This window comes from Procambarus clarkii, chromosome 76, assembly GCF_040958095.1.
Source record: "Procambarus clarkii isolate CNS0578487 chromosome 76, FALCON_Pclarkii_2.0, whole genome shotgun sequence".
In the NCBI taxonomy this organism is placed as follows: Eukaryota; Metazoa; Arthropoda; class Malacostraca; order Decapoda; family Cambaridae; genus Procambarus; species Procambarus clarkii.
The window spans coordinates 6877859-6893595 of NC_091225.1; the positions used below are offsets into that span (position 1 = coordinate 6877859).

The window sequence follows — 15737 nt, forward strand, 5'->3', positions numbered from 1 at the left end:
GGAAAGAAGACCATTGAGGGCAACCAGAAAAAGAGTAGTGCTCAGAACAGTACCCTGGGGCACACCTTCGTATTGCTGAAAAGAGGGAGAGAGAGCGGTACCAAGGCGCACTCGAAAGGAACGACGAGAGAGGAAGCTGCGGAGAAAGAGAGGGAGATGACCACGAAGGCCAAAAGAATGAAGTTGAGATAGGATATGATAACGCCAAGTGGTGTCGTAAGCCTTTTCCAGGTCAAAAAGGACGGCAACAACGGAGGTCTTCGCAGCAAAAGCAGTACGAATATAGACCTCCAAGTTCACCAGGACATCTGTCGTGCTGCGGCACTTGCGGAAACCAAATTGAGAAGGGGAGAGGAGGTGATGGTGTTCCAGGAACCACATCAGACGAACGTTAACCATACGTTCAAAGAGTTTGCAGACACAACTTGTGAGAGCAATAGGGCGAAAGTCCTCAGGGGAAGTACCCAGAGACCCCGGTTTGCGAACAGGGAGGACAACGGCATCGAGCCAGTCCTCAGGGACTGACGACGACTCCCAGATCCGATTATACAGACTCAGTAAATACTGAGACGTGCTCGGAGGGAGATGGCGAAGCATCTCATAATGAATACCATCGGAGCCCGCCGCCGTAGAACCGCAGAGGGCCAGGGCAGAACGAAGTTCAGAGAGGGAGAAGGGATCATTATAGGGAAGCTGAAGATGAGTGCAGAAATCTAAAGGACGAGACTCAAGGACAGGTTTACGAAGAAGGAAAGATTGGGGAAAATGTAGACCAGAGCTAACAGAAGAAAAGTGGGAACCCAGTTCAGAAGCGACCTGCAACGGGTCCGCCACAAGAGTATCATGGAGGTGAAGGACCGGTGAAACATCGGGAACGAACTTACCCGCTATCTTGCGGATACGCTTCCAGATCTGGGCCAGAGGGGTTTCGGACGTAATTGTTGAGACATAAGATGCACAACATTCACGTTTAGCCGTACAGATGGCCCTACGGGCCACAGCACTCGCTTTCCGAAAGAAAAGAATCGGTCGTCTGCCTACGGCGGTGCCTCTTCCAGGCTGCACGCTTACAGCGGACAGCCCGAGCACAGTCCGCATTCCACCAGGGAACGCACTTCCGTGGACCCAGAGAGGAAGAGCGAGGAATAGAGCGGAGGGCAGCGTTGAAGACAGTGTCATGAAAAAGGAGGAGAGCGCTAGAGAGAGGCAGAAGGGAGAGGACAGAGAGAGCAGCACTGAGAGTAAATAGGGTCCAGTCTGCCTTAGCAAACTGCCACCTAGGGAAAGAGAGGGAAGGGCGAAAAGAGAAAAAGGAAACAAGGATGGGGAAATGATCACTTCCATGGAGGTCATCAAGAACCTGCCATGTGAAATCTCAGTAAAGAGAAGAAGAGCAGAGAGAAAGATCAAGACAAGAAAGGGTGCGAGTCCGAGAGTCCAAATGAGTGGGCTCACCAGAATTCAGAAGAGACAGGGAAGAAGAGAGGAGAAACGGCTCAAGGAGGCGACCCCGGGTATTCGTCAGAACGTCACCCCAAAGAGAATGACGACAATTGAAGTCACCCAGCAAGAGCATAGGCTCCGGCAAGGAGTCTAGGAGGTGTTTCAAATCAGGAAGAGAGAGCGGGACACTTGGGGGAGATAAATGGAACAAACTGTGTACCATTTCCCCACAAAGATACGAGCAGCAGAACAATGGAGAGGCGAAGGAAAAAGCAAAGGAACAAAGGGAACATCAGCACGAATCAAGAGAGCAGAAGAATTAGAAGCCCCAGCAATGGCTGGGGGGGGGGGGAGAGAAAGGAATAGCCACGAAAACGACCAGGACGAGCACCAAGCATTGGCTCCTGGAGACAGACACAGAGGGGCGAAAACCGCGAAATCAGAAGTTGAGGTTCGAGGAAATTGGCGTAATAACCTCGAACGTTCCATTGAAGAATGGACAACGACGAGAAGAGAAAGGACAAAAACAGAGAACAAGGAAGAAACAAAGGCGAAAGAGCAAAAGAGCACGTTAAAGAATATCAGGGTCGGGATCAGGGTCAGCAAAGTCAGGGTTAGGGGGCATGGGTAAACTGAGCAAAGACGGAGGGAAGGAAACGGGAGAACAGATCAGAGGTGGGCGGGTGGGGGTCCGGAGGAGAAGGAGGAGGAAGAGGAGGAGACAACGGAGAGGAGCAGTCAAGGACAGCAGCAGGAAGAGGGGGAGTAGAAAGAGGGGAGCGCACCTCAGCAAGAGCAGCAACCGAAAGGGAAGCAGGGGCCAAAGAAACCTTCATAGCAGGAACAGGGGGCACAATCACTGAAACTGGAGGGGAAGGAGCAACAGAGCCAGAAGTAGGAGCTGAGGAAGAAAGCGAAGCCTTCTTACCCAGCGGGGAAGAGGAAGGAGAGGAGCCAGGCTTTCGCTTCTGACTTAAAGAGACCGGTGTCCCAGCAACTACGTACCGGGCAACGGATTCCAGTGTCTCAACAGGAGAAGCCGAACGAGAGCACACACGACGGCCGTTAGGAGAGCGATGGATATCCGCCCGCACCGACAGGCGGTGGTGAGAGCCGATAGATGGAGAAAGAGGATGGGAAGGAGGATCGGAGGGGGACGAGGAAGAAGACACAGGAGACACGACAGACCGGGTAGAAGGAAGGGGAACCCCAGACAGAGGACCAGGAGGAGGATCCTTCGGGAGAGAACCCAAAGGAACAAAGGAGGGGGCAGTGGGCGCATCAGGGTCCAAGGCCCGGAAACGGTTGTGAGTCTGAGGAAGGCGGGAAGGACGAGGAGAGGAAGAGCGCAACACGCGAGCATAAGAGATATTAGCAAAAGGCGGGAGCCGGCGAACCTGGCGTCTCGCCTCAGGAAAAGATAAACGCTCCCAGTGCTTCAAGCTGAGGACGGCTGCCTCAAGCTTGTAATAGACACACGCACGGGAGAAGGTAGGATGGGCCTCACCGCAGTTGAGGCAACGAGCCTGGGTAGAAGTGCACTCCGACTTAGAGTGACCTTCACTCCCACACAAAGGACAGAGAGAGACAGTCCCAGAGCAGCGGAGGGCACCATGCCCAAACCTCCAGCACTTGTTACAAAGTCGAGGAGAAGAAATATACTCCTGGACAGAGCACCAAGCACCAGCAAGAATGACAGAGGATGGAAGGGTCCTACCATCAAAGGTGATCTTCACAACGCGAAGGGGTTGACGGCGACGACCACGAGGGGGACGAGTAAACGAGTCAACCTGGAGGACAGAATGGCCTTGGGCATCAAGGATATGCCGAATATCATCGTGGCAATCCTGCAGATTCCGAACACCGGTTGCAACATGGGGTGGGAGGAGAATAGTGCCAACACTGGCATTCATCTGAACGTTCTTGGAGACCCGAACAGGGATCTCGCCAAGGCAAGATCCCTCAAGCGGGAAGCCAAGCGGGAAGCCGCATCCTGAGAAGGAGCAGCAACGACACGTGTACCGAGACGAATGGGGTTGAAAGTAACAGACGTATCCACGGAATCTACAAGATGCCGATGGAGGGAGAAATCGTCAGGAGGCGCAGAATCAAGAGGGAGGAGATCAAAGTATTTGGCCCATGAAGCAGGACCAAACAAGGCCTGATACGCATCAGCACGGGAAGGAATCGAGCGAGTGCGGTTGGGGCGCGAACGGCGTTGAGAACCCCTAGAGAGAGAGGGGTCAAAAGGCGCAGTAGTCACAACGAAAGACATAGCCACACCAGGGGACGAAGTGGTCACCACCGGGGGCTGGAGGCTCGACCCAACCACAGAGGAGGGAGGGGAGCTGGGGGAAGAAGTCAGGACGGTCAAAGGAGGAGCAAGGTCGGGGCCCAACGCAGCGGGAGCTACAGAGCCTGGTCTTCCAATACAGGCCGACTCGGGGGCTTGGTCGCCCACCCCACGAGCCTGAGAGGGTACAACGGAAACATTCAACGACATAGAGACGAAAAGTGACAAATTCATCCACGAATGTGCCCCCATACCCACCATGGAGCCACAATTAGAGGCAGGACACCCAACAGGAAGCTATCGCCGATCATGCTGGGGCCCCCTAGGGGTGCGTCGTGAGTATACGCCCCACAAACGCCACTTTAAGAACCGTCAGTCCGTCGAGATCGGGTTCAGCGACGAAAGGGGGATTGACAATAAAAGGTTCCCCTCGCTCGAGACGTTGGGTACTACAGTTCTACGGGTGCAAGAGTATGCCTCCTCAAGCACCCGGGCGTCAAAATAGAAGAAGTCCAAAGAAATAATCCAAAACAAGCAAAAGGTCAGCAGGAAATAACAAGCAGATAGGAGAAGAGGGGGGAGAAAAACGAAACATAAGGAAAAGGAAAAGCGATCCGGCACAATAGGAGAAGACAGCAGCAGGAGTGCAAGGCCAGAAAAGGACAGAGGACTGCCCAACGGAGCATCACACTCCGGCAGCCGTCCACCAAGCCCCCTCACGACGCCAACGGGCCGGATGGGGAGGGGGGGGGACAGGGAAAGATTGCTGTGGCCGGGTACAGCGAGTTATCAATAAAAGCAGTGGAACCCCAAACCACCACCTTACAATGAGGAAACTACTATCCCAAGTCAAAAAACCCTTCGACCCCTTGGGACTATTAACCACTGGGTCTGCGCCGGCCGACAATACTCGTGGCAGATAAAGCCCAAGCCAAAAAAAACATCGTTTAAGATTTCGTATCATTCAAAACGCACGGCTTGGAGGCTGGGTATAAGATGGACGTCTGAGGCCTCTAGTGAGTTGCAGCCATTTTGAAAAAATTCCCAGAATACTCTAGGGCTGCGGGTAGCCTCAGTTCTGATCGAGCAACCATGACTGACGAATGCACTTCCAGCTCCCAATCGCCTGTGGGACACGGTGTTGAAAGATCGCTATCTACGGGGGAAATTCAGATATTATTGTTTGAAGAAGAACAGGGTAGGGATATTGATGACCCAAGGGACGATAGAGATCTAACACAAGTGATACACAAGTGAAAAGTTCACTAATGTATATCAATTAACAAACTTACACTAAACATAGAAAAGACCTACTACATCTTATTTGGAAGCAAATCAACAAATACAATTCAGCTTCAGATAGACAAGGTTAACATGAGCAATAAAAATGATGGGAAGTTCCTTGGCCTATACTTACACAAGAGACTCAACATTACCATCCCACATAAAACATATCCAAGAAAATCTAAGAAACTGTTGGAATACTCTCTAAAATCAGATATTAAGTTTGAAACTCTGTTCTCTATACTATGCGCTAATCTATCCCTGTCTCACATATGGTATCTGTGCATGGGGTTTAATCTCTGCTAACCACCTCAAGCCCATCATCACCCAGGAAAAATCTGCTATCAGAACAATAACAAACTCGGCTTTCAGATAACACTCAAACCCCCTATTTAAATCCCTAAACATGCTAAACAAAACCTCACTCCACACATTCTCTTGTGTCTATTACATTTACAAAACCCTGTTCCTAAGTGCACACCCTGCTCTGAAACTCTTCTTGGACGGATGTAATATAACACATAATCACCATACCAGAAATAAATATCTCTTTGATATCCCCAAAGTCAAACTAAATCTGTGTAAACACTCTTTGCAAATAAACAAACCTGGTGTATGGAACACACTCCCTAACGAATTTAAAAGCTGTCCATCTTTAGCCTTATTAAAAAAAAAAGTTTAATTTCATCTTTAAATTTTCCAACCTAGTGTTTGAAAAATCGCACTGTATCTAGTGCTACCCAATTACCCAAAATATGTACCTATGCCTTACAACATTACCATTGTAATTATTGCTGTTATCTTTGTGATGGGAAAATGTAGGTGTACGGCAGTCCTCCCAATCGCTGGTGTCAATGCCAATCACATTAGTAAAAAAAAAAAAAAAAAAAAAAAAGTTGACTGCTTGGCTGTTGCCTCCTGTGGTCAAGCAAAAGGGAAAAACACGCAAAACAAGTCATATGAACAATAAAACTTTAATTGACTTAGGCAAATATGAACAAAGATAATCCCTCGGCTATGTACAGTGCGAATTATTAAAAAATACAACGACAAAAAATAATATAAAATAAAATAATGGTTACGTTACTCTACAATAAACAAGACAAAAAATGAGTAAAAGGTGCTGAGAATATTGGCTGGCTGAAAACCTCCATAAATACACAGAGCGTATGCTATATGGATGTATCAGCCTTGAGAGCACAGAATATTCTAAATCCAACTGCTCGTGCATGCTTAGTCATCGGCTATGCAGATGGCGCTGAAGTCGAGTGGAGTCGCCAATTCACCAATGGGAAGCGTGCTGACTGGAAGTGGTAGTTTGATGATCGACGAGGGTGGAGTGGCGACAGCGAGGAGGGGGGTTGGAGAGCGAGTGTAGGGTACGTATACCCCCTGTATAAACGTATTTTACTAAATATATACTACTCTTGATTGTAGTATCTAGATGTTGTAGATGTACTGAAGTAACATGATGTAGGAAAGAGCAGGCCAAATCTCTCTTGAAAGAGATTATCGTCACATCTAATATAATGTTATACACATAGTTTGCTACAATAGTTTTTGCAATAATCCTCAAATTATGCTAAAATGTACCTGTGGATAACCTTTAAATTTACTTCAATGTACCCACTTTTTTTCTGTCAAATTTCTTACATAATGTATTTTTTTATCTTGTACCTTCTTACAATGCATTTTTATACCTTCTTACAACGTATTTTTATACTTTCTTGCAATATATTTTTATACTTTCTTACAATGTACCTGTAAACATTTTTAATTTTGCTAGAAATTACTTTCTTAAAATTATGTGTTAGATTAATGATATCACCTAAATGCTATGCGTGCTATTGGCTTTACAAAAATGTAAACGTTCAAGTCTCTGTACAATGTATCTTCTTGTATATACATAAATAAATAAATAAATAAATAAATAAATAAATAAATAAATAAGTACAGAGATGAGGACGATACAGCGAAAGTATCCATTTCAGTGGAAGCAGCACGCAAGGTGGGGCATCATAGGTCATCCCCCTTGCCAGTAATATCCCCACCACCTGTGCCATTTCCCTTTGTTGTCGAAAGTGATACTGTTGATGAATCATTTTCTGGGTTCAGTGACGCTGCTTCTGATACAAGTAGCATACATGAGCTGAGTTATAGCGGCTACCATCATGGTATTACTAGGCGGAGATCTGCTGTCTTCAGCAGGAGGCCCTACCAAGCGCCGCCATGTCACCCCTCACGACGACACTGATGACAATGTTGCCTCTACATCTAGTTTCCTTGCTCGCCCTAATAGTGTACAAGGTAAAAGAGCTTCAGGTCCAGACCAACGGAGATTTAGTGAAAGAAAACGAATCCCTAGTTGTGGTGCCCAAAGAATTGGCGATCGTGGTGGTGGTACCAGTACAAGGAGCTTGGGGGAATTGGTGTTAGAGAACTGTGATATTTTTGTACCACACAAACCTCCATTTGCCGATATTGATGTAGGGGAAATGCACCCATATTCCCGAATACAGGTGACGACATGAGTGAAAGTGATTATTTTATTGCTTATTTTGATGAGCAATTCATGCAACATCTTGTTGACGAAACCAACAGATATGTTGGGCAAATTAATGCAGGTGGCTTCTTACCTGCTTCACGTATGATACGTTGGAAGGACACCACTGTTCCTGAGTTGTATGTGTTCTTAGCTCTGTGTATGCTTATGGAACATTCTGTGAAGCTCTTCATATAGAATTCTGGGAACAAAGACTGCGCAGTTCCAACCCCAGTGTTCAACAAGTACATGTCAAGGGATAGGTTCCTGATATCACTATGGGGCCTACACTTTGAAAACCTTTCAAATGTTGAACGAAATGATCGACTTTGTAGAGTACGAAAAGTGTTTTGTGATATCAGAAGGAAATTTCCTTATTACTTTGTACAAGGCTAGAATGTTGTCATTGACGAATCCCTAGTTCTTTTCAAGGGACGTCTTCTCTTCAAACAGTACATTACATCGAAATGGCACCGTTTTGGCCTCAAATTATTTGAACTATGCGACTGTGAAACTGGAATGGTGATCAATATGATATTATATTCCAATACAGACATAGCCATACCCGCACAGAATACTCACAGGTTTTCTGGCAGTGTGGTGAAGACGCTCATAGAACCACTGCTGAACAAGGGAGACATACTGTACACTGATATTAATTATTATACGATCCCATTCCTAACAAAGTTCCTGCTTGAACATAACACGGGAGTGTGTGGCACTGTAAAGACATAGGAAAGAAATGCCAGAATTTGAAAATAATATTATCCGGTGACTGTGAACTGAGAAAATGTGACGAGATTTTAGCAGAGTTCGAAATTACAAACATCGGTTCACAGTAAATAGTCGGTGGAATGCAGTTTGGATCCGAGAGTACCTAACTCTTCTGAGGGAGTATCACTACGGGGCAAACAACCCCTATAATAGAATACAACTACAACCTGGCGATGTTGTTCTGATGGACCGTGACTGTCCATGCTCAGAGTGGCCTCTAGGCCGTATTGTTTCTGTCCATTCAGAGACCCAGCGTGTCTTGAGATTAGTGAATGTGAAGTGCAAAGGCACAACTAGCCTCAAGACACTGGAGAAATTAGTTTCCTTGGAGCAAGCAGAAAATCAAGTTGCTCAGAGACCCCTTACACCTGAAACTCCAATACGGAGCATCCATCCTATACGAAATGCCGCACAAGAGGGCAAATTAAAACTAAAACAGTACTATAGTAATTCTGAAGAAGAATGATGAAGTGCTCGCAAGTTCCAAACAGTAGGCTGTGACCAGTATTTCATCCCCCGAAATTATGTGGGCTAAAACTCACACATCACCCATAAATTGGTAATGCAACAGGTAGAAATAAATTTCTACTGGCTGTGTTAATTCCATTACAAATAAACACATTAGTTGGTCAAAGAGACTGAAAATGGCAACTTTACTACAGAAAATGGGGTTGATTTTCCCGTATCATCATCATCTCATAACATAATCTATTTAGTTAATTTTACACTAAAATTCTCAGTCTAAGAACTGAAACCAAAATTAAGTGAATCTTTTTAATAAATTATATAATCAAAAAGATTTGACATCAAACTTATTCCTCCTTCGGAGTCTCAATGAAAACGAGTTTAGTTTGATGGCGAGGGAGGAGGAGAGCCATCATGGTTGTTGTTGATGAAACTTGATCCGCGACAGAGCGTGCCTTCCACAACACAGAAAATTACTCCATCAAGTCCCAGAAAGCAGCGCCGCTTAAATTGATCACTATTTGTTGCCAAGACTTGATAGTACTAACTATAGTGCAGAGTTCGGATTTTTCTAATAGTACATAATGTTTGTCCATATATATGTAAGTAGGATTAAATCATTATATTACAGTTTTCCTGCATCATTGCAGGAAAACTCAAATTAAACTCAACCATCTGAAAGGGTAAGGTTTATTAATTATTAATTACTTAAATTTCATGTGTAAAACCTAACATATTTCATGTGCTTTACACATTATCACCAGTTTTTACGGTGTAAAAATGCCTTTTTACGGTGTTGTGCACGAAACATCAGTTCAGCTGATATATCCCAGGACCACGTGGACATCATTAGTACATGTCCAATAAGGAGTACCCGTTTCCGAGAGGTATCTGACGTTGGATGACCAGCCAACACTACCGAATCAGCTGAGTCCGTTTTAAATTATAATTAACACATTTGTAGCAATACTACTAATTATTTAATAACAGTTTAGTTCATAAATTTATATTAACTATTTCATTACTGTGTGATAAACTGAATTATGCCCCCCCCCCCAAAAAAAAAAAGTGTGAATGGAAGTTTATAAAAATACAGTCAATTCAGAAGTAGTAAATACAATTTGGAACAACCTCTTGAATTAATAAACAAATCATTCATTGGAAGATTCCCCCCCCCCATTCTGACGGCCGCAGGAGAATTAAACGTCTACAAAATTTGATCTAAACATTTCGACGTATAGAAGTGCCATCGGTAGCAGTCAGCATGATACACAGACACCTTCATAGTGTTCACGTTCGAGAACTGCAGGGAATAGGTTAATATGTTGCTGAATTGAAGTTATAGAATGTCGCAATACATTCCACAATCAACTGCTTGAGGTAAACTGGACACCAAATGAAAATATGTGAACTACAATATCACTTGACTTACGACATGCACTTGAATGTGGATTTTATCAAGTCTATATAAACACATCAGTGAGGTTGAGAAGATGGATGAAATCAGCAATTTATAACTATAATATTAATAATGTATAAAATACCACAGAATTACCAGTAAAATGCCAATTCATGACTTAAAAGAGTTATGATCATTATAAAAACTCAGACGTTCCAAATAACATTAAGAAAAGATTCAATAATCTCAAAGTAACATTAATGGTTTCTAAATTTGGAAATAAATTACATACAGTCCACTAATAACTATAATTGTAATAATTATCAAATATTATTATTTCTATGAGCTGCAATATTATAGTAAGCTGTATAGTTACATACAAAATAAAAGTTTATTTTCAACAGATATACGTATGTGAGACCTCATGATGGCATATGGGGAACTCAGCAGAGTGATGGTTCATGGACTGGCATGGTGGGTATTGTGAGGAGGGAGGTAAGTTGATGAGCTATATTGATCCATCAGTAGAATGGGTCCTGGTCTGGCATTGTGGTAATCTGACCACTGCACTAGCAATTATCCAGCTGGTGCATAGTAAGCTCTGGCCAGAATACCAGAGCTTACTATGCAAGGCCTGATTTGCCTGATAAGCCAAGTTTTCCTGAAGTTATATATTTTCTAATTTCATTTCATTTTAACTGATAAAACTTTCCATTATATAATAATACGAATTATTTTTTTTTAATTTGAGTTAAAACTAACATTTGAAATATATCCAAACATAACCTACTCTACCAAACCTAACCTAATTTATCTACATCTAACCTAATCTAACATAACATTGTCAGTAATTCATATTCTTAATACTATGTAATAAATTTAATTCATATAAGCCAATTGGATTATTTTTTTCGAAAATAACGAAAATCACTCTGACTATTAAGCAAATTGGGCTCTGCATATGAGGCCGAGTAGTACATTCTGGCTATTAGGTACGACATATATATATGAGCAGGGAGCAGCAATTTTGTATATATATATATATATATATATATATATATATATATATATATATATATATATATATATATATATATATATATATATATATATATATATTATATATATATATATATATATATATATATATATATATATATATATATATATATATATATTTATATATATATGTATATATATATATATATATATATATATATATATATATATATATATATATATATATATATATATATATATATGTCGTACCTATTAGCCAGAACTCACTTCTCAGCCTACTATGCTAGGCCCGATTTGCCTAATAAGCCAAGTTTTCCTGAACTAATATATTTTCTCTAATTTTTTTCTTGTGAAATGATAAACCTACCCATTTCATTATGTATGAGGTCAATTTTTTTTACTGGAGTTAAAATTAACGTAGATATATGACCGAACCTAACCAACCCTACCTAACCTAACCTAACCTATCTTTATAGGTTAGGTTAAGTTAGGTAGCCGAAAAAGTTGGGTTAGGTTAGGTTAGGTAGGTTAGGTAGTCGAAAAACAATTAATTCATGAAAACTTGACTTATTAGGTAAATCAGGCCTTGTATAGTAGGCTGAGAAGTGAGCTCTGGCTACTAGGTAAGACACACACATATATATATATATATATATATATATATATATATATATATATATATATATATATATATATATATATATATATATATATATATATATATATATATATATATATATATATATATATATATATATATATATAATCTTTGGACAACACCCACCAGTGGAACTCGAACCCAGAAAGCACAACTACCTTCCAGTAGCTGCCATAACTAGTACGCTTTAACCCACTACACCATCAGACCCTACAAAAGAAGTAGAGACTTCGAGATATATATACATCTCAAATATCTCCACTTCCCGAGGGCACCAGATGAGTGTGAGGTTAGTCTGCATTTTTCGTCAAGCCACTGTCAATGTGAGAGAACTCGTGTCCAGCTTATAAGCCTATACTTGCATAAACCACAAGTGAAGATTAACAATCTTTGGACAACACCCACCAGTGGGACTCGAACCCAGAAAGCACAACTACCTTCCAGTAGCTGCCATAACTAGTACGCTTTAACCCACTACACCATCAGACCCTATAAAAGAAGTAGAGACTTCGAGTTATATATACATCTCAAATATCTCCACTTCCCGAGGGCACCAGATGAGTGTGAGGTTAGTCTGCGTTTTTCGTCAAGCCACTGTCAATGTGAGAGAACTCGTGTCCAGCTTATAAGCCTATACTTGCATAAACCACAAGTGAAGATTAACAATCTTTGGACAACACCCACCAGTGGGACTCGAACCCAGAAAGCACAACTACCTTCCAGTAGCTGCCATAACTAGTACGCTTTAACCCACTACACCATTAGACCCTACAAAAGAAGTAGAGACTTCGAGATATATATACATCTCAAATATCTCCACTTCGCGAGGGCACCAGATGAGTGTGAGGTTAGTCTGCATTTTTCGTCAAGCCACTGCCAATGTGAGAGAACTCATGTCCAGCTTATAAGCCTATACTTGCATAAACCACAAGTGAAGATTAACAATCTTTGGACAACACCCACCAGTGGGACTCGAACCCAGAAAGCACAACTACCTTCCAGTAGCTGCCATAACTAGTACGCTTTAACCCACTACACCATCAGACCCTACAAAAGAAGTAGAGACTTCGAGATATATATACATCTCAAATATCTCCACTTCCCGAGGGCACCAGATGAGTGTGAGGTTAGTCTGCGTTTTTCGTCAAGCCACTGCCAATGTGAGAGAACTCGTGTCCAGCTTATAAGCCTATACTTGCATAAACCACAAGTGAAGATTAACAATCTTTGGACAACACCCACCAGTGGGACTCGAACCCAGAAAGCACAACTACCTTCCAGTAGCTGCCATAACTAGTACGCTTTAACCCACTACACCATCAGACCCTACATAAGAAGTAGAGACTTCGAGGTATATATACATCTCAAATATCTCCACTTCGCGAGGGCACCAGATGAGTGTGAGGTTAGTCTGCATTTTTCGTCAAGCCACTGTCAATGTGAGAGAACTCGTGTCCAGCTTATAAGCCTATACTTGCATAAACCACAAGTGAAGATTAACAATCTTTGGACAACACCCACCAGTGGGACTCGAACCCAGAAAGCACAACTACCTTCCAGTAGCTGCCATAACTAGTACGCTTTAACCCACTTTAACTTTAAGCTGGACACGAGTTCTCTCACATTGACAGTGGCTTGACGAAAAACGCAGACTAACCTCACACTCATCTGGTGCCCTCGGGAAGTGGAGATATTTGAGATGTATATATATCTCGAAGTCTCTACTTCTTTTGTAGGGTCTGATGGTGTAGTGGGTTAAAGCGTACTAGTTATGGCAGCTACTGGAAGATAGTTGTGCTTTCTGGGTTCGAGTCCCACTGGTGGGTATTGTCCAAAGATTGTTAATCTTCACTTGTGGTTTATGCAAGTATAGGCTTATAAGCTGGACACGAGTTCTCTCACATTGACAGTGGCTTGACGAAAAACGCAGACTAACCTCACACTCATCTGGTGCCCTCGGGAAGTGGAGATATTTGAGATGTATATATATCTCGAAGTCTCTACTTCTTTTGTAGGGTCTGATGGTGTAGTGGGTTAAAGCGTACTAGTTATGGCAGCTACTGGAAGGTAGTTGTGCTTTCTGGGTTCGAGTCCCACTGGTGGGTGTTGTCCAAAGATTGTTAATCTTCACTTGTGGTTTATGCAAGTATAGGCTTATATATATATATATATATATATATATATATATATATATATATATATATATATATATATATATATATATATATATATATATATATATATATATATATAGATGGGCTATAGATAGCCCCATAGTGGAGAACATCACCAAAGCATTGATGGATGCAGCTTATCTTATCTTGATGTTATCTTGAGATGATTTCGGGGATTTAGTGTCCCCGCGGCACGGTCCTCGACCAGGCCTCCACCCCCAGGAAGCAGCCCGTGACAGCTGACTAACTCCCAGGTACCTATTTTACTGCTAGGTAACAGGGGCATAGGGTGAAAGAAACTCTGCCCAATGTTTCTCGCCGGCGCCTGGGATCGAACCCAGGACCACAGGATCACAAGTCCAGCGTGCTGTCCGCTCGGCCGACCGGCTTCCCTAACGCTCGGCCGACCGGCTTCCCTCAAAGGACAGCTTCTCAAAGGACAGAGCGCATCTCCTAGCTGTGCAAGCCCCCCATGCTGGGGACTTCCTGTTGGAAGTCCCTAATTCCGCCTTGAGCACCCGCCTAGACCATCGGGCCCTTAGTATTTGTGTTGCTCTGCGCCTTGCCGCCCTTATCCCCACCGAACACCGGTGTGTTTGCGGCCATGCACAGGCAGACCAATACGGCATCCATGGTCTCATCTGTCGTAAGACACAGGGAAAGATTGCCAGACACGAAGCAGTCAATGACATCATTAAGAGAAGTTTGGCTACAGCTGGGTGTTCAGTACAAAGGGAACCCCAGTAGTGCAGACCTGACAACTACCAAAAACGCCCAGATGGAGTCACCCTGCAGCCATGGAGGAAAGGTAAACAGTTCGTATGGGATTACACCTGTGCATCTACATTGGCTGATACCTATTCACGTTACAGCTCAGCGGAGGGAAGTGGGGCAGCCACCTTCAGGGAGATCCAGAAAATCCACAAGTACAGAGACCTAGAACGTTGTTACAGGTTCGTGCCGATAGGCTCTGAGACTCTGGGCGCTTGGGGTAAATGTGCACTCAAGTTTTCAAAGGAGGGTGGTGAGGAACTCATTGGGAAAACAAGAGACCCACGAGCAGCCAGTTTCCTCTTCCAGCGCCTCAGTGTCGCAGTTCAGAGGGGAAATGCGTGCTGTATCTTGGGTACGCACCCAACCTCCGAGTAGGTGGACGAGGTCTTCGAACGCTGAATGTTCTCTGTAAACTATATATATATATATAAATATATATATATATATATATATATATATATATATATATATATATATATATATAAATATATATATATATATATATATATATATATATATATATATATATATATATATATATATATATATATATATATATATATATATATATATATATATATATATATATATGTCGTACCTAGTAGCCAGAACGCACTTCTCAGCCTACTATGCAAGGCCCAATTTGCCTAATAAGCCAATTTTTCATGAATTAATGTTTTTTCGACAACCTAACCTACCTAACCTAACCTAAACTAACTTTTTCTGCTACCTATCCTAACCTAACCGATAGAGATAGGTTAGGTTAGGTTAGGTAGGGTTGGTTAGGTTCGGTCATATATCTACGTTAATTTTAACTTCAATAAAAAAAATTGACCTCATACATAATGAAATGGGTAGCTTTATCACTTCATAAGGAAAAAATTAGAAAAAATATATTAATTCAGGAAAAC

At 42.6% G+C, this 15737-nt stretch overlaps 1 protein-coding gene across 1 annotated transcript in view; it reads left to right on the plus strand.

The window, feature by feature from the left end:
• LOC123750457 (glutamate receptor-like) overlaps positions 1-15737 on the plus strand; it is a 176874-nt gene that overhangs the window by 115153 nt on the left and 45984 nt on the right. Inside the window, exon 5 of the mRNA XM_069313792.1 lies at positions 10605-10695. Coding sequence (XP_069169893.1) covers positions 10605-10695 — 91 coding nt within the window. The remainder of the gene's footprint in view (positions 1-10604; positions 10696-15737) is intronic.